Below are 26,050 nucleotides of genomic sequence, written 5' to 3' on the forward strand. Positions count from 1 at the left end.
AGGTCCATAAAGACATGGATGAGCGAGTTTGGTGTAGAAGAACTTGACTGGCATGCACAGAGTCCTGACCTCAACCTAATAGAACACCTTTGGAATGAAATAGAGCGGAGACTGTGAGCCAGGCCTTCTTGTCCAACACGAGTGTCTGACCTCACAAATGCGCTTCTGGAAGAATGGTCAAAAATAGAGCTGAAGCTGTTATAGCTGACATCATATGAATCCCTACGGATTAAGAATGCGATTGCACGTTCATACGCGTGTGAAGGCAGATAACCAAATACTTTTGGCAATATAGTGTCTTCAAACTGGATTTACTTGATGATTCCTGTTTTGTCTGTAATGAGGATCATGTAAGCTACAGACAAATATAAGAGTAAGGGCAGCCCTGGGGATTCCTTTGTATGTCATTTCAGCATGCCTGTAAATTTTTTATTAATCCAGTGCTCCGTCCAATTTTAAGTTAGCTAGTTTTAAATTTCCAGGTTTGTTTGCACATTGTCTAATTCCAGCATATATGTATGGTGTTTCACAAGGTACAATTGCCCACTGAGTTTGATAACTTTGGCCAAAAGTAGAAATCATCCAGTGAACTTGCCTGACATCTTTTTCTTTTGGACACCCTTAACCTAATAATGCTGCTGTACTGTGAATGTTAAGGAGAAATAAAGTAGCTATATAAATCTGCATAGAAGTCTTTGGTTGTTGTTCATGTAAGTTCAAAGATCCATTTTCTTTGGAGGCTCTCTTCTCACTTATCTCAGTTTTAACGTCATGGGAGCTTCAGTTGAGTCACCGCCCACATCTCTGGGACCTACAGTAGACAAATCAAGTGAATACGAGCGAACACGTAACATGATCAGGTAAGGTGATTGTTTTGCACTAAAACTGCCTGTTTTTTTATTTTCCAGTTTGTTGTATACTGCTGATGAAATATTGGTAAGAAAGAGCTTTTGATGTTAATGACTAAATTGGAAATTCAATGAAGCTGGAGCTTCACTGGATAATGCAGAGCACTGCATAGTTGCCTTAACTGCAGTTTAGTCAGTTCAGTGAAAAACGTGACACATAGAATTGACCAGATTTGACATGCAGAATTTCTATAAGAGTAAAATATATTACATATGTACTTTTGGCAATATATTTGCAAATTCAATACAGATTGCAGCAACCTTTTCAGAGAGAAAAGGGATGTTTAAAAATCCAGCAAACTGATAAACACATCTAGTTTATAAATACTGACATATATGTCAATGTATATAAATATATTTGTGCATTGTACATCACTTTAGCAAAGTTTCTGGATACTCTATGTAAACGATCTACAGAAGCTCAAATGCTTAGCAAACTTTAAGATGAATCCAACATTGATAGGACAAGATGAATCCGAGTTACCATGTGATGTACAATTACTGTTTATTTGGAGTGGATCAGTGGTTATAGGTTATAGCACAGTTTATATTTGATAGTTTAATATTTCAGCAATTAAATAGACATTTGTGTGCTAAGATGTAGAGAAAAAAGATGTTTGCTCCCTGTAGATGGTATCTTATTATTTAGAAAATGAACAAATCATGTCATTGAACCACAGGTGTACAAACTTTTGCACATGACTTTTTTATAAATCTAATATTTCTTCACATATATTGCAAGCAGAGCGGAGGACCTGTAAAGTGTGTTGTTTTTTCAGCCGCGCCTATTCTTATCTACTGCTGGTTAAAGAAAGAGTGGGGAACCCTTTATGAAAGGACCATAAGTATAGCTTTAGATCTAATCTGAATGTATTTTAGTCCCTGAAGTAATGATATTAATGAATGGCGCAATTATCAATTTTGATTGCGCAGTGAGCATTTAGCTCACTTGTGTCAGTGTGTGTATTTGTGCGTGCATGTGAGTGAGGCACTTGTTTATCTTCTTAAAACACCCATCGCCCTATCTCACAACAGGGCGGTCCTGGGTGGGCACCCTACTGTCCCTCACACATGCAAATACACATGCTCACATTCACTCTTTAGTGCAAATAATCAGTCAGCTTGGAAATAAATGCAATAAATAACTGAAGTCAGGTAGTAATCTACCAGTTATGTTAAGGATTTATTGAGTTAAAATTTAAAGTGTATTGAGTCAAAAAATAAAACTGACCTTATCTGAAAATAAACTATATGGCCAAAAGTATGCAGACACCTGACTTTCACACCTATATAAGCTTATTGAACATCCCATTACAAAAAAAGGCTTGAAAAGGCTTTCTGCAAGATTTTGTTTGTGGGAATTTGTGCCTATTCAGTCAAAAGGACATTTGAGAAGGCCTGGTTGAGGTCAGGATTCTGTGCAGACCAGTTTCTCTGCACCAAACTCCTTTAACCATGTCTTTATGGACCTCACTTTGTGCACAGAGGCATAGTAATGCTGAAACAGGTATCGTCCTTCCCCAAAGTGTTGCTGCAAATTATAAAACCTAAATCTAAAATGTCTTTGAAAGCTGAATTTGGGATGGAGTTCAATCCCTGAAAAACAGCCCCAGACCGATATCCCTCCTCCACCAAACTTTACTGTCGGCACTTTGTATTCTGGTAGATAGCATTCTCATGGCATCTCCTAAAGCTAGCTTCATCCCTCAGACTGTCAGTGAAGCATGATTCATAATTCCATGTTCCAGAGTCCAGTGGTGATATGCTTTACATTACTCCAACCGACGCTTGTCACTGTGCATAGAGATCTTAGGCTTGTGCGCAGCTGCTCAGCTGTGGAAACTCATTTCATGAAGCTCCTGACGAACAGTTCTTGTAGAAGAAATGACGCACAGTTCTTGTAGGAGGATTTAAAGTTTCACAGAAAAATTGAATGTACACAATTTTCCCCTTATCCCAAAGGTAATAGATCCATACTGATTCTTTAGTTTTGTAGCAAAGCTGCAAGATGACTTCAAAACATGTTTTGGGATAACTGGCTACATATTGGTATAATCATGTAATTAGATTGTTTTAGCGAACTATTCCTTTAAAATATGCAAATATGCATGATCATCAAGGATACTGGAAACTAATCACTTTTCAATCACTTTCAAAATCGTGTTTAATTGATTAATTGTGACAAAGCTAAAATATTTGTGTATTTTTTTCAATGTTGCAGTTTTGTCTGATACAACCAAGGCATCTGCTTGTGAGTGAGGTGGAGGCCGGCGTGAGACGTCCAGGCAGAGGCAGAGAACGAAGCAAAAATGTTCCGTTGCCGAGTGATTCTTTTGGATGACACCCACATTGAGCGGGACCTGGAGGTCAGTCTTAGTTATTTCCCCCAAATCTCAGTTAGCACCCAGTGTCTCCCAAATATCACAAATGTGATGGTTTGTGTGCGTTTATAGAAAAATGCAGTGGGCCAGGTGCTGTTTGATTATGTTTGTGATCATCTCAACCTGCTGGAGAGGGGTTACTTTGGCCTGGCAGCATGGGACTCCTCCAACAACAGGGTAATCATTTAACACTGTTTAGTAGCATACATATATGTTACTGTTAAAACATGTACAATTGCTTGTCTATTACTTAACAATGTTTTATTTTAAATGCAACAACAACTTAATGAATAAATATTTCAATAATAAATATTTAATAATACAATAATTATTAACTATTACAATTAAGATGTTTTAGATCTGTTTTTTTTGTACATTTCATAAAGTACCTGTTCCAAAACTCATTACAGACAACTTTCAATTTTTTCATGATATATGTTGTTGTGAGAGGTTGACATACAAGATGCTGTTTTCCTATATGCATCATCTCATTCTTTTCAAAACTGACTATAAATGAAAAATTGTTACATGGGAAAATCAACAAAACACTTAGTTTGTCTGTGGGCTTTCAAACTTTTTCCAACAACTGTATAACTAAACTATACACAAAACTAGGTAAGATGATTGTAAGTTCTTTGAATGTGTGAAATCCATTACAGTTTTCATTCTCTATTTTCAGGTGTGGCTTGACTTTTCTAGAGAAGTTCACAAGCAGATCATAAGTATGTAAAATCTTTTTTCAATCCGTGGTGTTTGGAGCTTCTTTGGAGCAAAATATTTGCATGCAGTTCTGCTAATGTTCTTCTCTGCTTGATCTGGCTTTAGATCATGATGCTACGTTCACTTTCAACATCAAGTTCTACCCACCTGATCCCTCTTTACTGGCTGAGGACCTCACCAGGTAATATATATAGTAATATATAATGTGCATATATATATATATATATATGTGTGTGTGTGTGTGTATGTATGTATGTATGTATGTATGTATGTATATGTGTGTGTGTGTGTGTGTGTGTATGTGTGTGTGTGTGTGTGTGTGAGACATCTCCAAAATGTAATGATAACTTTACAGGAGAAGGAAAAATTCTACTTTAAGTCAATCGAACTAGACTTTCCAAGTCATTTTAGATAATTTCTTTCAGTCCATTCATCATGAAATACACACATGGTATATATATCGCTGCTGTTGGAATAAAACCTCATATCTCAATTTTTTTCAGTTTTTGGCCTAATTTGAAAGTGCCTGTTACCCTTTACATGGTGTGTAAATTTCATGAAGAACAAACTAAAAGAAATGGCCCAAAATGTCTGGTTCCATTTACTTACGCTGAAATTGAAGTATTTTGATAGGTTTTGATCCAACAACTATATATATATATATATATATATATATATATATATATATATATATATATATTGTTGTTGTTGTCAGAGGAAAACCTCACATCTCCAAAATGTAATGGTAACTTTACAGGAGAAGGAAAAATCCTACTTTAAGTCAATCGAACTAGACTTTCCAAGTCATTTTAGATCATTTCTTTTAGTCCATTCATCATGAAATGCACACAATGTAAAGGGTAACAGGCACTTTCAAATTAGGCCAAAAACTGAAAAACAACAAAAATGGAGACAAGTTTTTCAGTTTTCTTCCCACAACAGCAATATATATATATATTATATTGCTGATATACAAATTATCAGAATCCTTTTGTTTCTGATCATTGTTAGGACATTTGGCCCCTATACAGAAAGTAAAACAATACACACATCACACATGAACAATGATTATAAAACATATTCTCAACATATTATTATATTGTTTTTTGTTTTTTTTTGTGCAGATATTTACTCTGTCTGCAGGTGAGGACGGACATCATGACCAATCGTCTGCCCTGTCCACTAGATATGCTGACAGTGTTGGGGTCATACATTGTCCAGTCGGAGTTTGGAGATTATGACCCTGATGTGCATGGGCCGGGGTACCTCAGTACTATTGCCCTTGCACCCAATCAGACACCAGAGCTGGAGGAGAGTGTGACTGAGCTGCATCGCACATACAAGTACATATCCACACACATACACTGCCAATTAAAAATGGCCTCCTTTAGATTTTTATTATTACAGGTGTTTATTATGTGTATTCTCTAACATATTTAACAATTTTCATCTGAATGATGGCATTACTGGGATCACCGCCTCTGGAATTTTTGGGATAGCTTCATTTTAGGATGGCATTCGTAAGGGTACAACTATGTAAGCCTTATATGACAAATGACATAAAGATACTATATAGTCTTTTATAAGGTTTTATTCCATTAAGCATGTCATAAAGGCTACTTTTGTCCAGTTTGATTTCAGTTCACCTGAAACAGTGTTGGAACCAATAATGCTTGTTGGAATAAGCCTTTATAAAAGTCTATAACTCTGTCAGTTATCAAGAGGCTTATGTAGGTGTCATGTAGAATTATGAACACTGCCCTTCAAAAAGTGTTACTCTGTCACTGGATAATTGTGATTTAAACATTTATATTTTGTTTTTAAAAAATTAAAATTTTTTAATTTATTTTCTTTTATTTTTTTAAATTACTTATAATATATTTTTAGACCACATGATTATTGGAAGTTATTGGGAGTGAGCAATACATTTGCTTTTGAAGTGATTTTTTTACAACCCCAATTTCAATGAAGATGGGACATTGTGTAAAACATAAATAAAAACAGAAATGATTTGCAAATCCTTTTCAACCTATATTCAATTGAATACACTACAAAAATAAGATATTTAATGTTCAAACAGATAAACTTTATTGTTTTTTGCAAATATTCACTCATTTTGAATTTGATGCCTGCAACATGTTCCAAAGAAGTTGGGACAGGGGCATGTTTACCACTGTGTTACATCACCTTTCCTTTTAACAACACTCAATAAGCGTTTGGGGACTGAGGACAGTAATTGTTGAAGCTTTGTATGTGGAATTCTTTCCCATTCTTGCTTGATGTACAACTTCATTTACTCAACAGTCTAGGGTCTCCGTTGTATTTTGCACTTCATAATGCACCACACATTTTCAATGAGAGACAGGTCTGGACTGCAGGCAGGCCAGTCTAGTACCCGCACTCTTTTACTACGAAGCCACGCTGTTGTAACACGTGCAGAATGTGACTTGGCATTGTCTTGGTGAAATAAGCAGGGACGTCCCTGAAAAAGATGTTGCTTGGATGGCAGCATATGTTGCTCCAAAACCTGTATGTACCTTTCAGAATGATGTCGGTTTTTAATGCAGTGCCACCAGAGGGATCAAAGGTCACGGGCATTCAATGTTGCTTTTCTGCCTTGCTGCATACATGCAGAGATTTCTCCAGATTCTCTGAGTCTTTTGATGATATTATGGTATGGAAGTTCCTTCCAATTGCACATTAAGAAATGTTGTTCTTAAACTGTAGGACTATTTGCTCACGCAGTTGTTCACAAAGTGGATGCTCCCTTTCAGGGATGCTCACTTTATACCCAATCATGACACTCACCTGTTTCTAATTAACCTGTTCAACTGTGGAATGTTCCAAACAGGTGTTTTTTTGAGCATTCCTCAACTTTTCCAGTCTTTTGTCGCTAGTGTCCCAACTTCATTGGAACGTGTTGCAGGCATCAAATTCAAAATGAGTGAATATTTGCAAAAAACAATAGTTTATCCGTTTGAACATTAAATATCTTGTCTTTGTACTGTATTCAGTTGAATATAGGTTGAAAAGCATTTGCAAATCATCGTATTCTGTTTTTATTTATGTTTTACACAACGTCCCAACTTCTTTGGAATTGGGGTTGTATGATTATGTAAAATTAGTATAAATGTAAATGTATGTTTGTGGTGCAAGTACTCCACGAAAAATGAGGGGCAAAAGGCTCCCTTTTGCATACTGGCCCCCAAGTATTTGGGCTCAAAATAAGCCAATGGGAAGGTGATGAAGCATTTTGGCTTCTACTTATGTTTTGATTCAATCAATTTTAAGTACGAGGAAACCAGTCTTTATTTATCTAAATTATTGCCGGTGGTTATATATTTTATAGCAGATGCAGATTATGAGCACATTTGTCCCTTTAGGTATTTTTTGCAATACTTGTCCTTCATCAATGTATCTTCCTTGGTATGAGGAGTATTGGTATTAAAGATATTGCAAATTTAACAGTTTTCTGTTCAAAACTATTGTTGAAAGCACAGGCTTAAAATATTTTGCTGCAGTGGAAGAAAACATCTTTGCAGTTTTTGCAAAACAAAAATGGCAAGATTTAAATTCTGCTATTGAATATGTTATGTAAATATGTAAAATTATTGAAAATTGGCAAAGATGTTCAAAGACCATGCATTTTTATAGTAAAATTTTTTTTAAGTCTAAGTGTTCCCAAACATGCAAATGCATACACACACAGTAATACTTACACAAACAGTTTCATTCTCTGTATGTGTGTCGCTACAGTTCGATGACTCCTGCTCAGGCTGATGAGAATTTTCTGCAGAATGCCATGATGCTCCCCTTCTACGGAGTGGACCAGCATCCTGCTAAGGTAAAATATGAGACGACACTTGTATATTGTATATTAAATCTTGTTCCATTAACAACGTAAGTTAATGGAACAAGATTTAATCTTAATTAATTTTGGAAATGTAAAGTACAATTGGCCTTTTCAAATCATATGTAAACATGAAAATTGGAGATTTTTTTTTTCCAACAGCAATGGTGATATGATGATGCATATTATTAGGAATTTTCTTTGGCTATCTTTTTCTTTGTGTCAGTGTTACAATAAATTCTAGACTTATTATAATCTTAAAGTTTATTACTAGCAACTACTGTAAATTATTTGCCAACAGCAATGAAACCTATGTGCATTTTGTGTATAGGTGGGTGGCAAATTAAAGGAAAAACCAACATAAAGTGTCTTAATAAGGTGTTGGGCCCCCACAAACGCTGCTAGGGCAGTTTCAGTGCACCTTGGTATTGATTCTACAAGTCTTTGCAACTATAATGGAGGGATAGTACTATATTCTTCCAAATGATATCCCCTCAGTCTGTCTCCCTCACTGTACCCTTACACACTATTAGGCCCAATCCCATTTCTTCTTTTTACCCCTTCCCCTTGTTTTCGACTGTTACCCTAATTCCTTGGAACGTAGTTGCCCTGCGAAATGGGACAAACCTCAAATACTACTACTACTACTACTACTAATAATAATAATAATAATAATAATAATAATTTTTAAAAAGCATCGCGTCATTAACAGCTATTAGCGGCGCTCTGTAGGCGCCCCAGCCCGACTTCAGTGATAGCGGAGAAGGGAAAAGATCAGTAACCTCACTGCTGCGCTTTAGTTACAGTTAGGGCATCATATGCTTTCAAAGAGATGATATAAGACCATTATTTATATCGACCACCGCTAAGTCTTTGGTGATACGAAGCTGAAGTCAGATATTCAACAGGTTATTGTTCGAATTTTCCCGTTCCACCTTAAATGGTGCAGCAGTTACATTCTGGCGCTTCAGGCGTCAGAGCTCCTTGGGCTACTTACGGTGGATGAGAAAATTAGCTAACGCTAGCTAGCTACCGAGACATTAGCATACTTTTAGCGATTTTTATGCTTATTACGAAGAAAACGACCATAATGCATTGAAACGGCATTAAACAAAGGTAATACAAATGGTTATCATATTTTTATCGGAGAACATACATTTGTGGGTGTAGTCGCTCACGCAGGCATCTTGTCGGTTTTTTTTCTCATAACACCGTTTGCAGTGAGCCTCTGAAAAGTCTCCGTCTGGAGGACCATGTAGCTCTAACACTTCGCTCTACCCCTCCATCTCGACAAAAATTGGGACACCCTTACCCTAGACGTTTTGGCTAGGGAATGGGCTTTACTTTACACCACACACGCACTTGCCCAGTTGTCAATAAAATGGTGAAGGATGGCTTATTGTGACCATATCACCTCTTTCCACAGTGCCTATGGTTTTTGCACCACTGAACTCTCGTATACAATAGAACATTCTGTCACCTAATAAACAGTTCCTCTTCTGTTTTCCATTACATGTGCTCTTTCCACAACGTCCAACCCTGTTTTTACTGATGTCTTTCCTGTAGATCTAAAGGCAGATGTTACTTTAGCCAATGTTCCATTTGTGTAAGAAATATGTGAGTGTGAAGAATCCTTCAAACGTTCATAAAGGGCATAAAGGTTCTGCATCAGTTAAACTTTCTTTTCTTTGAACCATACATCCAAGCAAAGAACCATTTAAGAAGCTTTCCTTTTTACAGTATAGGATTAAAGGGGTCAATGGTAGATATTTTCTGCTTGTTGTTTTTCTTTGTATAGGACGTCAATGGAGCAGATGTGATGCTGGGTGTGTCCGCTGATGGAATTGTGGTGTATGAGGGCAAGACACAGACACAGAGTTTCCCGTGGCCCAGAGTGCTGAAGATTTCTTACATCCGCAACAAATTCCAACTCAGGATCCGCCACACACAGGTAGCCAATCCTGATGAAATATGAATGTTCAATTATGCACTGCAGAGAAACCAGCATATTCACAGAAGAACCTTTTTATGCATTAACTCATTTAGAATATAATGAATTTATACTTTAACACATCATTATTTATAAATATTTATAAAATATGTCTATACCTGTCAAGAGTGTTTAAAGCAGAAACAGACTCCCCAATAAAGAGTTTTAAATACATTAGATTGTGGATTTTGAAATAATAAATTACCTGTTTGGTTCTTAAATAGGACGCTACTGAAAGTACCTTCAACTACATCCTGTCCAGCTACCGAGCTTCTAAACGCCTGTGGAAGGTTGCTGTGGAGAACCATGCTTTCTTCAGGTAATTTACAAATGAGTGTAGTAAGATTTTAAAACGTTGATATGGTATTCTAACATAATTGAATGCATTGTTATGTAAAGTTACAATTATTAAAGTCATCTCAGAGATCTTAAAAAAAATTTACCTTACATGGTCTCTCATGGCGTATATGTCCTGAACCGCCTCTGCTGTTAATCTTTGATCTTGCCCCAAAGGAGAGAATCAGGAAACCAGGATACTGGAAGATGGTTATGTTGTAGAGTTCTCCAAACATTTGGTTAAAACCAGGTTTCAGCCTTTGACCAGACAAACAAATTAGATATAAGATTGTACATGTTGATGTTAAAGAACCTATTCTAATACAACTGTGTATATACCACAAAAAAAAATATATATATAGGCGGCACGGTGGCGTGGTGGGTAGCGCTGTCGCCTCACAGCAAGGAGGGCCTGGGTTCGATTCCCCGGCCGGGTGACCAGGGTCCTCTCTGTGTGGAGTTTGCATGTTCTCCCCGTGTCTGCGTGGGTTTCCTCCGGGTTCTCCGGTTTCCTCCCACAGTCCAAAGACATGCAGTCAGGCCAATTGGGCATGCTAAACTGCCCCTGTGTGTGAGTGACTGTCTGTGTCTGTGTGTCTGCCCTGCGATGGACTGGCGACCTGTCCGGGGTGTATCCTGCCTTCCGCCCGAAGACTGCTGGGATAGGCTCCAGCTCCCCCCCGCGACCCTGACGGAGAAGCGGCTTAGAAAATGGATGGATGGATGGATGGATGGATGGATGGATGGATGGATGGATGGATGGATGGATGGATGGATGGATGGATGGATGGATATATATATATATACACTGCTCAAAAAATTACAGGGAACACTCAAATAACACATCCTAGATCTGAATGAATGAAATGAATTCTCATTGAATACTTTGTTCTGTACAAAGTTGAATGTGCTGACAACAAAATCACACAAAAATCATCAATGGAAATCAAATTTATTAACCAACGGAGGCCTGGATTTGGAGTCACATATAAAAGTAAAGTGGAAAAACACACTACAGGCTGATCCAACTTTGATGTAATGTCCTTAAAACAAGTCAAAATGAGGATCAGTATTGTGTGTGGCCTCCACATGCCTGTATGACCTCCCTACAACGCCTGGGCATGCCCCTGATGAGGTGGCGGATGGTCTCCTGAGGGATCACCTCCCAGACCTGAACTAAAGCATCCACCAACTCCTGGACAGTCTGTAGTGTAACGTGGCGTTGGTGGATGGAGCGAGACATGATGTCCCAGATGTGCTCAATCGCATTCAGGTCTGAGGAACGGGCGGGCCAGTCCATAGCTTCAATGCCTTCATCTTGCACGAACTGCTGACACACTCCAGCCACATGAGGTCTAGCATTGTCCTGCATTAGGAGGAACCCAGGGCCAACAGCACCAGCATATGGTCTCACAAGGGGTCTGAGGATCTCATCTCGGTACCTAATGTCAGTCAGGCTACCTCTGGCGAGCACATGGAAGGCTGTGCGGCCCTCCAAAGAAATGCAACCCCACACCATTACTGACCCACTGCCAAACCGGTCATGCTGAAGGATGTTGCAGGCAGCAACGGCGTCTCCAGACTCTGTCACGTCTGTCACATGTGCTCATTGTGAACCTGCTTTCATCTGTGAAGAGCACAGGGCCCCAGTGGCGAATTTGCCAATCCTGGTGTTCTCTGGCAAATGCCAAGCGTTGGCCTGTGAGCACAACCCCCATCTGTGGACGTCGGGCCCTCATACCATCGTCATGGAGTCAGTTTCTAACCGTTTGTGCAGACACATGCACATTTGTGGCCTGCTGGAGGTCATTTTGCAGGGCTCTGGCAGGTGCTCCTCCTGTTCCTCCTTGCACAAAGGTGGAGGTAGCGGTCCTGCTGCTGGGTTGTTGCCCTCCTACGGCCTCCTCCACGTCTCCTGGTGTACTGGCCTGTCTCCTGGTAACGCCTCCAGCCTCTGGACACTACGCTGACAGACACAGCAAACCTTCTTGCCACAGCTTGCATTGATGTGCCATCCTGGATGAGCTGCAGTACCTGAGCCACTTGTGTGGGTTGTAGAGTCCGTCTCATGCTACCACGAGTGTGAAAGCACCACCAACATTCAAAAGTGACCAAAACATCAGCCAGAAAGCATAGGTACTGAGAAGTGGTCTGTGGTCCCCACCTGCAGAACCACTCCTTTATTGAGTGTGTCTTGCTAATTGCCAATAAGTTCCACCTGTTGTCTATTCCATTTGCACAACAGCTGTGAAATTGATTGTCAATCAGTGTTGCTTCCTAAGTGGACAGTTTGATTTCACAGAAGTTTGATTTACTTGCAGTTATATTGTGTTGTTTAAGTGTTCCCTTTATTGTTTTGAGCTATATTTTGTTTGTTGGTTATTTAATATATGTGATTGTTACTTTTTACTTCCTGGAAAAAGTAACCTCATGCATTATTTCTACATCTCAGTCTACCACTAGATAATTTTGCTTGTTTCAAGCATATTTCTTAAAACAAGCACAAAAATTTGCCAGTGTAGTAGACAGTTTCACTGAATACATCTGTTAATAATAGGATCTCTTAAAATAAATAATCTTATAATAATCTTACTGTAATCTCAAAAACAGAAGTATTTTAAGAGTTTTAAGTGATTTCACTTGCCAAGATTAGCATTCTGTGATGTAGACCATTGCGTCACTAATTTAAAAAATGTGCACCCAGAGGGCCCCATAAATCCACCACTGATTGAAACAAGCACAGAAGGTTTACTGAAAGTCCATACTCAGAAGTTCCCATCAGTACCACATTTGTGTATGCAAGTGCAAAATAATTTGGGTTTGTGATTGTTTGACAAACAGAAGAATGTGCAATCTCAAACCTGTCCCTACAAAATTTAACCTGAATATAAATGTAAAGTGTTGTGTAATGAATTATGTAAATAGTATAGCAAAACAATAGACCTCTTAGGATTAAAGACACATTAACATGTAATTCATTTGTTTCCTAGAAACCACCGGCAAGACAAGTATGAGGGACTTGTGCAACTAGGCTCCAGGTTCCGTTTCCGTAGGAACACTCATACCGAAACTCTAGAGACCAGCTCCAACATCAAGCGGCCAGGTCCACCCATCGCACACTGTGCCATCAAGAAAAAAGGTGTGGGCATATATCTGTGCATACATTGATCTTTCATAATGTGTGCGCATGAGTATGTATTTCATAACACTACCTACAATGATACTTTCCAGCAAAGGAAAGCATGCTTCAGGGTTTGAGGAGTCCAACCCGAATGGAAGTTGATGATTGGTTCCACGTGTTCAAATTTGACCGCTCAAGACCCACTTCTGTCCCAGGTAAAAGTCCAGTGTAAAATGACCTGCTCAAGTTCAACTGTTAAGCATTGGTGCTTTACCATGCTTTGGTGTTGTGAGGCAGGCAGTGGCACATGAAATATGTTGTTGCTGTCCAAACAAAACCTTGTATCTCCAAAAAGTTAACTTTACAGGAGAAGGAAAAAAGCATCCTTACAACAGTTACCGGAACAAGATGCTATTCGTTATGACACAATGTAAAGGCCAAAGGGAGTTCACAGATAAATCAAAAATGACCAAAACTGATTTGCAGGTTTTCGTTCCAACAACTGTGATGTGTATGAATGTATGTATGAGTGTACAAAAGCACTTGTACGATCTAGTAATCCCTGCTTTGTGTCTACAGATACCACCTATACTTACCAAGAGAATCTGGTATCCACAGAAGTAGATAGGAAGACTCGCAGACACAGACATAGGGACATAAAGACAGGGACCCTTGAGGAAGAGGAGGAGGATGAGGTGCCAGAGGAAGAACAAGAGTGGTTTCAGCTGCTTGGTTCACGTTCATTTCCCAAACAAGTCTCCCTGACTTCAGGCAAATTCACACTTTTCCTTACCTCTTCATTCTTAATTAATCTTAGTTGTGTCATAAGCTTTGTAATGACGTAGTTCTGAAGTGAGACATACTCTTAGAGGTTCCTTAATAGCTTAGATGTACAGTCCTTAGAAAAAACTTTTACATTATGTATGTGTTCTTTAAACATGCATATTTTTGCCTTATTATAAGAATTTTGTTGAGTTAGACCAAAGCATATTGCCTAACAGAATGTAAACATTCTGCAGATACTGAAAAATTAGAAAGGGCACTGCCCAAGTATTGGAAGCACAATTCTGAAGACTGGATGGACCTCCTCTACCCCAAAATATCTGAAACCTCACTTTGGGAACAGGAGGCAGCACCATGTAAGTTACCAACCATATTCTTTGTTCCATTGAAATATTAACACAACATAGAGGTAATATACAAGAGACCTGTTGGACTAATCTAAAAGAGCAGGTGATGGAGACAGTTGAGATTAGTGCACTGATATTTCTTTTCTTTCACCCCAGTGTTTCCTCAAGCTGGAGAGCAGGAAGAGGAATATGAAAAGCAACAATGGGAGGAGAGAACTTCAGAGGAGAGCATTAAGATTGTCAAAATAAGAAAAGATGTTCAGTTTGTGAATGAAGGACGTGAAGGATTGCAGACATTTATAGAAGAAAAGCTAGTGGAAGAGGGTGATGGAGACAGATTGCAGAAAGTTGTAATTACCAAACAGAGAACACAGGATGAAGACATGTTTGAGGAGCATACTGAAGGGGATTTTGTTGAAAAAATGATAAGGAGGGTGAAAATAGTAGAGGAAATACAGGAAGTTGTGATAGAAGAAGGTCAGAAGTCTTCTAAGGAAAACATTAAGGGATTAGAGAAAAGACTGCTAGAAGTGGAGAGTATTGAACAAAGACTGCAAGATGTGGAAGACCTGAAAGTCAGATTACAGGAAGTAGAAATGTTGGAGCAGAAACTGCAGGAACAGGAGGAGCAACTACGAGATGAATATGACGTCTGGTACATTCTGTTGGATCGCAGGAGTTTAGTCTCCGCTGCAGGTATGCCATCTTAACAGCTCTAGAATGGTCATCATAGATGAAGGACATGTTCTAAAACATAAAGACAGTACATTTGGAAGATGAGATTTACGCGGGTGTCCCTTAGCCCAAATGTACTCAGTCGGCCAAGACACGTTTGGTGTCTTGCTCCTTTTGCACAGGAGTTGAGGCTAATAATGGAGTTAGCTAGCATTGTACAAATTTGTACAATATTTGTACAATGTATAAGCAACCATAAACATGTCTTGGCTGATTGACTTTGTTGGAATAAAGGAAAAATGATGATGGAAGCATCAGTAGCGAAATTCAAATAAAAATGTATTATGTAAAATGGCAATGCAGTCTTATGTTTGAATTGAAATTTTCCATTCAATATGTACAATTTTGGGCTGAAATGAAAATGAAATTTCAAATTCAGTTTTACCACTTTAAATTGCCATTTGTAGCAGTAGTGTTGACATTTCGTTTACTCAAAGATTTAGATGCTTTATAAGCAACTTTATGTAAATTAAAATGTTTTGCCAGAATTGCATATTCGTACCTTATGTGATTATACAATAATGTTGTAATGCATTTGAAACTGAAAGATCTCATTGAGATGGCAAAGCGGAAAGAGACAATTAAACTGCTGGAAGAGGAGCCACTGCAAAAGGTCTCGCCAATTCATGTCAGAGATGTCTGGCATATTCTACTGGAACTGCTTCCACGATCACAGTGGGCCACACATCTTCCACGGGCTCCTTCAGGTACAACTATAACTGCACCAGATCTTATACTTGTTGCTTCTTCACGTAATGGATTATATTGTAAATATTAAGAAGGATCACTAGGTCATTCTGATATGTACATTTAGTGGGTTCAAATCAAAGAAATTAGTAAAAGTGGGTCCAATGGGTCTAGGTACAGGAATTGCGCACCGTTATACACCCTTATAAAAGGCCAAACTTTACATAAAGCAAAGGAGGTTTCATTTGGTGTGTATAAGTGATCAGGAAAGAAGAAGAAACAGTTTACTACAGATCACTTCAGTATAAATTGTGGAAACTGGAGAATGTAAGCACTTCTGTGCTTAAACTAGACCCTGACACGATTCTCAATAAATGAAAACACACTAGTTGATATATCACACGAATCATACTGTAAAAGCAAATGTCAAAATTAGACTGTGATTTTTTGACAAAATTTTTAGCAATATTAAGTCATTGGATGCAGGTTTTGTGTTATTTATTGTGTAGGCTCAGCCTCAGGTGCTCGGCCTGCACTAATTTAAAAACTGAGAAGTCCTGCAAAAGGCATGCACATTAATATATTTTTGTTCTTTGGCTTCATTAGTGGAGGAAATCGTCAAGGCACCTGTAGCAGCAGAGGAGAGAAGATGGGAGGAGGAGATGAGACTGCAAGAGGAGAAGAGGCGATCAAGTCAGATGAGGATAACCACACAATATTCCTTCCCAGAAGGGAGAGAAGAGCAGCCAGAGACAGACGAGAGGGATGACTGGTTTTACCTGCTGGATGCTTCTCCTAAAGAATCAAGTAAACACTCACAAAACTCAAGAAGCTGATCTGCTTTGCATCGGGCTTCATTACCTGAAGCTTTAACAAAAATAAACAAAAGACATTATGATTAAATATGCTAATGCTAAAAAAATAGCTTACCAATAACAATAATAACAATAAAGAAGGCTTCTCTCAAGAAGTGTAGTTCATTATCTATATACCATGGTTGCTAAGCAACATATTAGTGCTGGGCTATATATTGGTATGCATATTGGTATTAACTTTCACTATCACATCAAATACTGTGATTATTTATTTGGAGAGTATTGTGATATTGAATTTTATTGATGCCACCCACTGTCAAAGATTATTCCTTGAACAGCACAGTGGTTTTTAGTAATATCTTGGCACATTAATACAGAATTCATCTGATGTGTGCTTCTTTATCTTTGAAAATGGAGTATTTATAAGTGTATTTAAACATAGCTGAGCCAGTAAAATTTTAAAATCAATATGTATGCTTACCACAGCCTCACATGTGTACTTGTACATCTTGTTTGTTCCAGTGTTTGGCAGAACCTTGGAAGTTTATGAAGAGACCACAAAAGAGAAAGTGAGACTAGTTGAAGAGCAAAGGAGCTTCATAAAGATAGAAATGCCTTTTGAAATGGTGTCGAGGCTTCCAGACGAGCTGCAAGAAAGTGACCGCTGGTTTCTGCTTTTTGACCAAATACCTTTCGAGAAGAGAAGTATTCCTTCAGGTAAAGATATACATCAGAGTAAGTGCATCACCCCTTGCTTACATATACTTTACAATGTTACTTTACAAATTTATTACAATGGCAGTAATGAAAACCATAGGTCATGATGTCTACAGCAAAAATGTAGCCTTTTTATTTATGACCTAAACAACCAGTGAACCTCCTGAGTTTCTCTGTACAATGATAATAGTAAAAGAGTAGAAATCCAAAAAAGTTTTCTTCAACTATGGCTTTACCTTACAGTGCCGTGCACCTCTATACACAGTAATACTCCAACCAAATTATTTATATTGACTCTTGTTCAGTTAACTGGCTAATGGAACTATTATACCTTCTACTGTTTTGATCACTCAATCGATGTTTGGTCTCTGCAAATGATTTCTTGTTTTATAGTGTAAGAAAACAATTAACTCACATCACCCCCTGCACTTTCTTTCTTCTATTGCAATTTCCCAGAATGGCCATGAGTATCATAGGAACATTACATACAGCATAATAGAGGGTATTTTTAAGTAAACAATCCACCAACTAATCATTGCAGCTATAGACAGCACAAGGTTGATTCTGCTCTTTTCTAGATGGTTCTTGGTCATTCCTTCATCCTGTTTTTGTTGTCTGTTTCTTCTATCTCTGCAACCACAGATACTCTCTTCTCCACAGATAGGAGAATGAAAATAGAAGAAGTGTGGAGAGTAAAAGAGGAAGAGAAGAAAAGACAGCAAGAACAGAAAATGTTGCTGGATGAAACTGTGCCTCCAAGAGAGGTGAAGGCCATGCTGCCAGAGCATTCTGCTGAAGAATTAGGTATCTAATTCTGTCTGCAACTTGCTAATAAGTTGTTTACTAAAATTACTTATTCAGATAGCATCATAATTACCAAAATAAACCACAATCAGGATCCAAAGCTTGAAGTGTCTAAAGATATGGCTCACCAAGGTTTCATTTGCATGTGAGGTGCACGACTCCATGCTGAAGCAGAAGAATGTCCAATGTCTAGAAACTTCCAGCCTCAAAGACCTTCTAACCACACAAACCTCAACTAAACACACATGTAAACACTATGGAGGACAGAGTGCTAAAATGAAAAATAAATAGAATAATAAAAAGTGAAATAGCTTCAATCTTAAAATAAATGTCAATACATGGGAAATCAAGGGCACACATTGGGGGCAAAACATCTTTGGGCTTGCCCAGCAATGTACTGCCCTCTCAGTTCCATTAAGGGGTCACAGTGGGCAAAATGTCTTGGGACCAGTGTGGAGTGACCCACAGTGGGCCTGTGTCAGGTTATCTGTGGGCAAGTCCAGTGGTGTACTTCCCTCCCAAATCCATTAAGGGCCCACAGTGAGCTCACATTGGACTGTGCACTGACTTACAGTGGGCCAAAACAGGGTACATGAGCATGTTTGCAGGGTAGGAAGCAATTAAAAGGCAATACCACCAAATATTAATGAAGTAAACATTTAAACCACTAATAAGCCAATATAGTAAATAAAACCTTAGTTATTATTTTGAAATGACCTCTTATGAAAATAAAGCACATACCCTAAGGAACACAGAAAATGTATGGTAACATGAAATAAGCCTAACACAGTGCTAAATACAAGTGGCCAAGGAGGTAAAAGCACCAGATTTTTAGTTCATTTTTGTTCATTGCTTTTTTCATTGACTACTCTGCTGCAGAGGTGTCAGAGTCATGGTTTGCAGAGGAGAGGAGATTAAAAGAGCTGCAAGAGAAAAGGATCCGAGAGGAGGAAAGGAGAAAATGCGAGGCAGAGGAAAAGAGAAAACGCGAGGCAGAGGAGAAAAGAGTTCGTATAACCATGCAGAGAGAAGTGCCTGAGATAGAGGAGGGCGAAGACTGGTTTATCCTGTTTCAGACTCCTTTTATAATGAAAGGTAAACGGAGATATAGTTAATTTTGCTTTCAAATAATCGTTTAGGTCTCTAATGCCCTGAGTTCTACTAATAACCTCCCCATTTTATCTCTCTATCCACCTCTCCTCTGGATGTAAACACAGTGGCCGAGAAAGCCGACGAGGAGCAGCTCAGGAAACTGGAGGAGTGGAAGAAACGGGTAAAGGTCGAGAACAGGAGAAAAGGAGCAGTCATACAAGAGAAAAGAGCAGCTTCCAGGGATATAATGGATGACTGGTTTATACTTCTGGACACTTCTCTTAAAGACCTAGGTGAACACACACACACACACCTCTACATATACAGATGCAGTGCCAGTTTATTAGGTATTATCTGCAGTTACATGCAGATTTTTTTTTTATTTTCTAAGTGAAAATAAGTGAACACTTCCTCTACAGGGAACAAACTTTAATATGACAGTTTTCTGTAAATTCTGAAAATTTGAGAATTTGAAAAATGCTGAGTTTAACATTTTGGGGGGAAAAAAATAAAATATAAAATAACATAACATTTGCACAGGCCATATTTTATATTTTTTCAACATGTTAAATTCAGCAAATAAACAGTAATTGTGCACACAGATGTGTGTTTTCTGTAGAGGACATACTTATATTCACTTAAAACATGTAGAACTGCACTTTCTAGTTACTGACTGCAGACCTCAGCTTGCAAATGTTTTAGTTAATATTGGTTATTTTTTAGATAATATTTAGATTTCTCCTAGGCTTTTTATCTGAATTTGATTTTATTTTTTACTTCATAATTTGGTTGATCATGAAGATTTGATCTTTTTATGTTGCTTGAATTCCATTTTTGTTAGTTCTTCTTTAGTAATTTTAATTAATAATTAAAAATTTTGTTTATAGATTTTATGTTAATAGATCTTAATAGATTTTCATATATGATTTCATTACTTTACAATTTCAGTTGATCACTAGTTTTCCTGCAACACTGCTAGTGGAAGGACAAACTGTAACCCAGATAAGTTATTGTCTCTAACTGTTACAAGGTGTACCAACAAGGTGCCATGAAAGGCCCAAATAATATCTGGTTAGCGGTGGTCTTTTGGTCATCTCTTTAAATTGATAAATAAAGGTAAATGGTGAGTGATAAACTGTGCAGCAACAGATAACACAGTGAATAATTATAATCCTACAGTGTCTTTATGTGATGGCCAGTGAGTACTCATACAAGATAGACATACTAAACCTAATAAACAGGCAACTATTTGGTATATTTGTAATATTTGAAGAAATATTGTTAAAACTCAATCTCACCTCTGGTGGCCATATGCACCACAGACTTTGTGTAGTTTTCTCTGCTTTGCATTGTATTAAGAAATAAAATCTTTATACCTCTCTTGGTCCTTTTTTTCTCTCTCTGTAGATCTCAGGCCTCCTCCCTCCCTCCCTTCTCCAGTCATTTCCCCAGTTGTTGTGCCCAAGTCCCGCCCAGTGCCCAAGCCACTTTTAGAGCCCAAGATCCGCCCAGAGCCTAAGCCCCGCCCAGAGCCTAGGCCCCGCCCAGTGCTTCCAGCTGACCAACCACTGACCTCCACTCCCACTGCACAACCTGTCCCCATTCCCAGACCCACCTATCTGGACAAGTCACTAAACAGACTGGACATCACGCAAGAATCAGAGGTCTGAAACACACTCACACACAGCAGTACTAATGTAAGACATCAGTACAAGTTTTAATTTGTATTACAAATTTAAAATGATACATCCTAAGATTACGATAAATAGTACACGATAAGAACGTAAGTCCAGTTCACACAGCTGTTAATTTCATTGAAAATTATTTTCCGTGTAAAACTAGCTTTAATCTGTTCCAGTTAGTTTTAACTCTTTTTTTCCTTTACAGGATGAATCAGTATCAGTCCTTATCAGAAAGGTTAGGCACTCAGTCTCATCCATACTTAATATACCAACGGTCTATTTAGTGTACATTCTAAAACACTTGTTATTTACCAATGCTTCACCGTTTGCCTTCTTGTTTTTACTTTATGACAGAGAATGATGAAGAGAATGGAGGGTGAAAGCATTTATGTCCGTCACAGCCTGCTAATGTTGGAGGTTTGTGGACATTTAAACGGGAGATTCGTTTGGCTTGTGATAGGTCATGATTTTAGCTTCATGAATCCGCAGAAAAGATGAAAAAAGCTTATATGTTCACATACACCCATTCTCTTTCTCAGGACTTAGATGTGACTCAGGAAGTGGTACTGAAGCATCATGCTAGTGTCAGGGAGTTGAAGCGGATCTTTATGGAGGACGTGCCTGTGTCTGGCCCCACCGAGTGGGACAAACGCCTCTCCACACACAGCACTGGCCACATCCCCCAGGTAACCGATGGCCAGTACATCATCACCATGGACACGGTGAGTCTCACGCACTTGATCTCCTGTTTCATGCTTCTTCACAATGCTTACAGCGCTTACAATGCTTACAATGCAGTTGCATTGACTCCATACACCATTTCTTGGCTCATTTAGTATTCTTTTTCTATTTTAAAACATGAAAAGGTTTCAGATATTATAAAAAAGGTACAGAGTGCCCCTTTGCCCTGTCAAAGTGAAGGCAGTGTACATTTAAAAATCAAGGCACATAATTGGACCTTAAGACCATTGTTTACATTTAAGAGTACATTTATATTGTCTGTAGCTTGATGGAAAAATATATCTGCAAGATTTTTTTTTCTGACAGTGTACTATGTGAAGACAGTAGTTGATTTCTGTGATTTGTTGAAGGGGAATTGCACTAATTTCTATATAATTAAATATTCCAAATGTAAACAAAGCCATTCAGAGTGATTTTATGTCAAATGCTACATTCTAAAGAAACTTACAGAGTCAGAAACGTTCACAGCATTCATGATAACAACCCAACATCTGAAGAGCTTAATGCCTCTAAAAGTTCTCATACACAAAGTTATTAAATGAAACACGTACAAATAAGCTGCCTGCAGGCTGACACATTATTTTACAATGATTTTGAGAAGACATTTGCCTAAAACGTACATTTTAAAGTAAACTAATGGCAGAGATATAAGATAAAGTAGTCCGAAAAAAACTTCACAGGTAGTTTTGTATAGTAAATTAAATGGCTATATTTGTGTTGTAGCTGTGAAAGAAATCAGAGTAAAATCTGATCCATTTTGCATCAAAGCACTCTGAATGACAAAATTAAAAATTACTCTTATTTTTAGTTCCCTTTTAAATGATCTAGAGATAGATTTGCTTATGTGTTTTCTGACATTGTACAACATACTGTTGGCTATTAAAATGTACAAAATAAATTGCATTGCTAAAAACAGTAGAAGCAGCCTTAAATATTTTTGTATTTTTGTCCATTCCTTTAATCTGTGAGAATCCTTTTAACCCCTTTATTTTCTTCTGCAGGTGGGAACGGAATCAATCATTATCAGAAAGGTTAGGCACTTTCTCTCTACTGTAATATATTATGGTCTGCATCAATGCAATATTTGTAAAGATTTACATTTTAATCTCTTTACTGCTAATACATCTATTTATGTGTTTTTCTGTATACTTTGTATACAAATCCCCAACGTGAAAGACTGTCAAGGTATCTCAAATTGACTGATTTATGTTGTTTCTAACACTGTTTAACACACTGTTGGACAAAGGTACAGAGTTTAGGCTTCAGTATGGTTCCTACTACTGTTTTTAGCTATGCAATGTACTTTTGTCCACTTTTATAGAGTACATGATGTCAGTGTGAAAGAGAGAGAAGGAAAAGAGTCTCTCAACCATCTCTGAAATGGTTGTATTTTTCAGGTGGAAGAAGACGAAATATCAGCCATGTGATGTAGCTTCAAAACCATCCAACCGTCTACTTATTAAGCTAGCACTCAAAACTCTTTTTCTACTGAAACATTGGCACAGATGCTTTGCAATTATCAGTTTAATTATTAGTGTTTTTGCTTCAGTTACTCTGCATTTTTAAGAATTTTTGAGAATTGTACTTTGTATTTAAATAGCAGTCTATATATTGTTTGTGGTATAATACTTGACATGCTTTGATTTCTATAGCCTGTGTGAGAAGCTTCATAGTGAGTAAATAATGTGGGTTTGTAGCAGAATAGATGCAAGTTGCTGAAGCTGTATTCCTGTCAGTATTCAGAGACCCGTACTCCTTTGTGTTGAAAACGTCATGTGTTTATTCAATTCAAATGTTTGAACTGAATCATTCACACATTCCACACAATGAAATATATTACTTATATATTACATATGTATGTACACTCACTGGCCACTTTATTAGGTGCACCTATCTAGAGCTTTAGCTGGGTCTGAAATTTTGATCTAAATGCAAATACAGCACCAAGAATTATCTGGCTGAGCCTGAACCGATGAACATCACATTTTGAGTCCGAACTTGACCCAAGCCTGACAAACTTCTCTTGGAACCAGAGCGGACTCAACGTGTCCCAAATATTCTCATCACCCAAAATGCTGGATAAAGCATGACAGGATAGCACTGGTGTTGACACGTTAGTGTGTATTGTGTTGAAATCAGTGGATCCGACACAGCAGTGTTGCTGGAGTTTTTGAACACTTTGTCCACTTACTGTCTGCTCTTTTAGACCCTTACCTTCTTGGTCCACCTTGTAGATGTAAAGTTAAGAGATAGAGTGCATCTGTTGCTGCACAGTTTGTGTTGGTCAACCTCTAGGCCTTCATCAGTGGTCATTTTCTGGCCACATGACCCTATTGACTGGATATTTGTGGTAAGCTGACTATTCACAGCCCAGCAGTGACACTGGTTTGCAATAAAGGAAACTTCAGCAGCATTGATGCCACTACCATGTCCACATCACTGTAGCATTAAGAATGATCTACTACCCAAATAATACCTACTCTGTGGTGGTCTTGTGGGGGTCCTGACATTTGAATATGGTAAAATGGGTTCAAACTATGCAGAAAAACAGATGGACTGCAATCTATAATTATAGAACTACAAACCTATTTGATAAGTGGAGCTGATGAAATAGTGAGTGCAGATAAAAGCTGGGTGTACCTCTTAAAGTGGTCAATGACTATAGCTATACAATTATATTAAATGTCTCACAGCATTAACAGTAATTAGCAATAATTGTGTTAATGTCACCTTTTTTAGACTTATATAGCCAATATTTTTCATGTACATATTTACTGAGACTGATGCCAATATATAGATATTTATAAAATGGAAAAAATGGAACTAGATCAATCTGGATTAGCATCACAGAGAAATAAAACATTTATTTCTGTAGAGTATAAACAGGGCTCGATTTGAGGAGGGATGTGAGAGGATGCCACCCCCTCTGTCAAAGAAATGTAAAAAGACCACACTCCCTCCTTTAGACTAATATGATGTAAGGTCTTTATTATCGGTAATTTTCACTCCACACGTATGTATGATTTACACACAATGGGAGATCCTAAGTAATAATCAGGCAGAACACATGCACACTTACAGAAGGGTTGGTTATTCAGAATAAAATGCTTTTTCTTTTGTTTAGTGCAACGTGTGCACCAGTTGTCAGGGTTGCCAGGTTCACAGTGTTCCTGTCAAATTGGACTAGTGTGAAAATGTACCTGTGGGACAAAAAAGATAAAAGTTTCAGCTTCTGGTGGGCAGCTTTTTAACCAACTTAACACTGGAGATTTTTTGCTAGACCTGGCAAACCTATCCCATTATATAGCGAATGCTACAAAATACAGCAAGAGCAAAAAAAAAGTAAAACTTGTTAACCAGCATTAGGAGGTGTTGTCAATAAAACTGAACTCAGTCTTAGTTTAGGGATTAAGCTGAAGACTGATATTCTAAATGCTATTCTTAATTGCTTTGGAGATTTTTGTTACTGCTTGAAGAACATCAAGAGGCGCCAATAAATTACCATTCAAGAGTGGAAGATGACTGTGTTGGTTATAGTTGTGCACATTTGAATCAAATTAATTCAATGCATTATTTTTTTAGTGTGTTTTTTTGGGTAATTTTTCGATCCTGCCATGAGTTAAATAATAAAATGATAATGTGAAATCACAAAATACTGCCTCAAATTTTATTTTGGATTTTACAGTAGTTTTTCATCCATTCTTTCAGCCACGCTTCAGGACTTTAAACTGAATGCCATTCTAGTGTTTACTAACACCTGTGCGCAGTGGTCCAGCTAGGAAATCTGCCACTGTTCTGTTCATAACCACAATCAAGTGGCCATCTGTCATTGGAGCAAACTCACACTGAAAACACAAATGATTTGGTATGAAGACTGCAGGGCTTAAGAAAGAAACACTAAGCCGTTGTACTGATTGGTGAGTCGCTGGTCACCAGACTGCTTGACTGGGTTTGGAGTCGTGCCACTGACTGCAGCTCAGGATTATTTCTGAATAATGAGACACAGGATTAATCGGCACCTTTTGACCTTATAAATTGGACTGTCATAAAGCACTGACTTACACGGTGAGTACAAATGGCCATGTCTCAGAAAAAGAGCACTGATCTAGGACCAATATGAATAAACTGTATTTATCTCCAAGGGGCAATACATTACTGAGCATGTCACCAATCAATACAGCAACAATAGACAGATCACAAAGCATAAAGCAGATCACTTGAGAATAAGCTAAGCTTGAGCTGATCCTGCTCTGTGAAGTCTGATAAACATGGGCTGGTGTGTGTTGGGGGGTGGTGACTCATGGGTTAGTCTCTTTTATGCACCATCTGACATTTCTGTGA

General features: G+C 38.1%; 1 protein-coding gene across 4 annotated transcripts; it reads left to right on the top strand.

The window, feature by feature from the left end:
• Positions 1-792: 792 nt before the first annotated feature.
• epb41b (erythrocyte membrane protein band 4.1b) lies at positions 793-25,226 on the top strand. Of its 4 annotated transcripts, none has more exons than XM_017703990.2 (26): positions 793-860; positions 3,130-3,274; positions 3,362-3,466; positions 3,969-4,011; positions 4,115-4,190; positions 5,134-5,352; positions 7,766-7,853; positions 9,658-9,810; positions 10,074-10,168; positions 13,176-13,324; positions 13,417-13,521; positions 13,886-14,077; positions 14,326-14,445; positions 14,593-15,132; positions 15,720-15,878; positions 16,465-16,665; positions 17,196-17,408; positions 18,033-18,194; positions 19,074-19,289; positions 19,412-19,579; positions 20,694-20,950; positions 21,174-21,203; positions 21,323-21,385; positions 21,508-21,690; positions 22,711-22,740; positions 23,107-25,226. In XM_017703990.2, the coding sequence occupies exons 2-26, from the start codon at positions 3,218-3,220 to the stop codon at positions 23,134-23,136; spliced, it is 3,654 nt and encodes a 1,217-aa protein (XP_017559479.2). In that variant the 5' UTR covers positions 793-860; positions 3,130-3,217; the 3' UTR covers positions 23,137-25,226. The 4 variants fall into 4 exon arrangements, with proteins under 4 accessions (XP_017559479.2, XP_017559482.2, XP_017559481.2 ...); XM_017703993.2 differs by having other exon boundaries at positions 18,051-18,194; XM_017703992.2 differs by having other exon boundaries at positions 17,196-17,390.
• Positions 25,227-26,050: the final 824 nt, after the last annotated feature.

Source organism: Pygocentrus nattereri, chromosome 24 (genome assembly GCF_015220715.1).
Source record: "Pygocentrus nattereri isolate fPygNat1 chromosome 24, fPygNat1.pri, whole genome shotgun sequence".
NCBI lineage: Eukaryota > Metazoa > Chordata > Actinopteri > Characiformes > Serrasalmidae > Pygocentrus > Pygocentrus nattereri.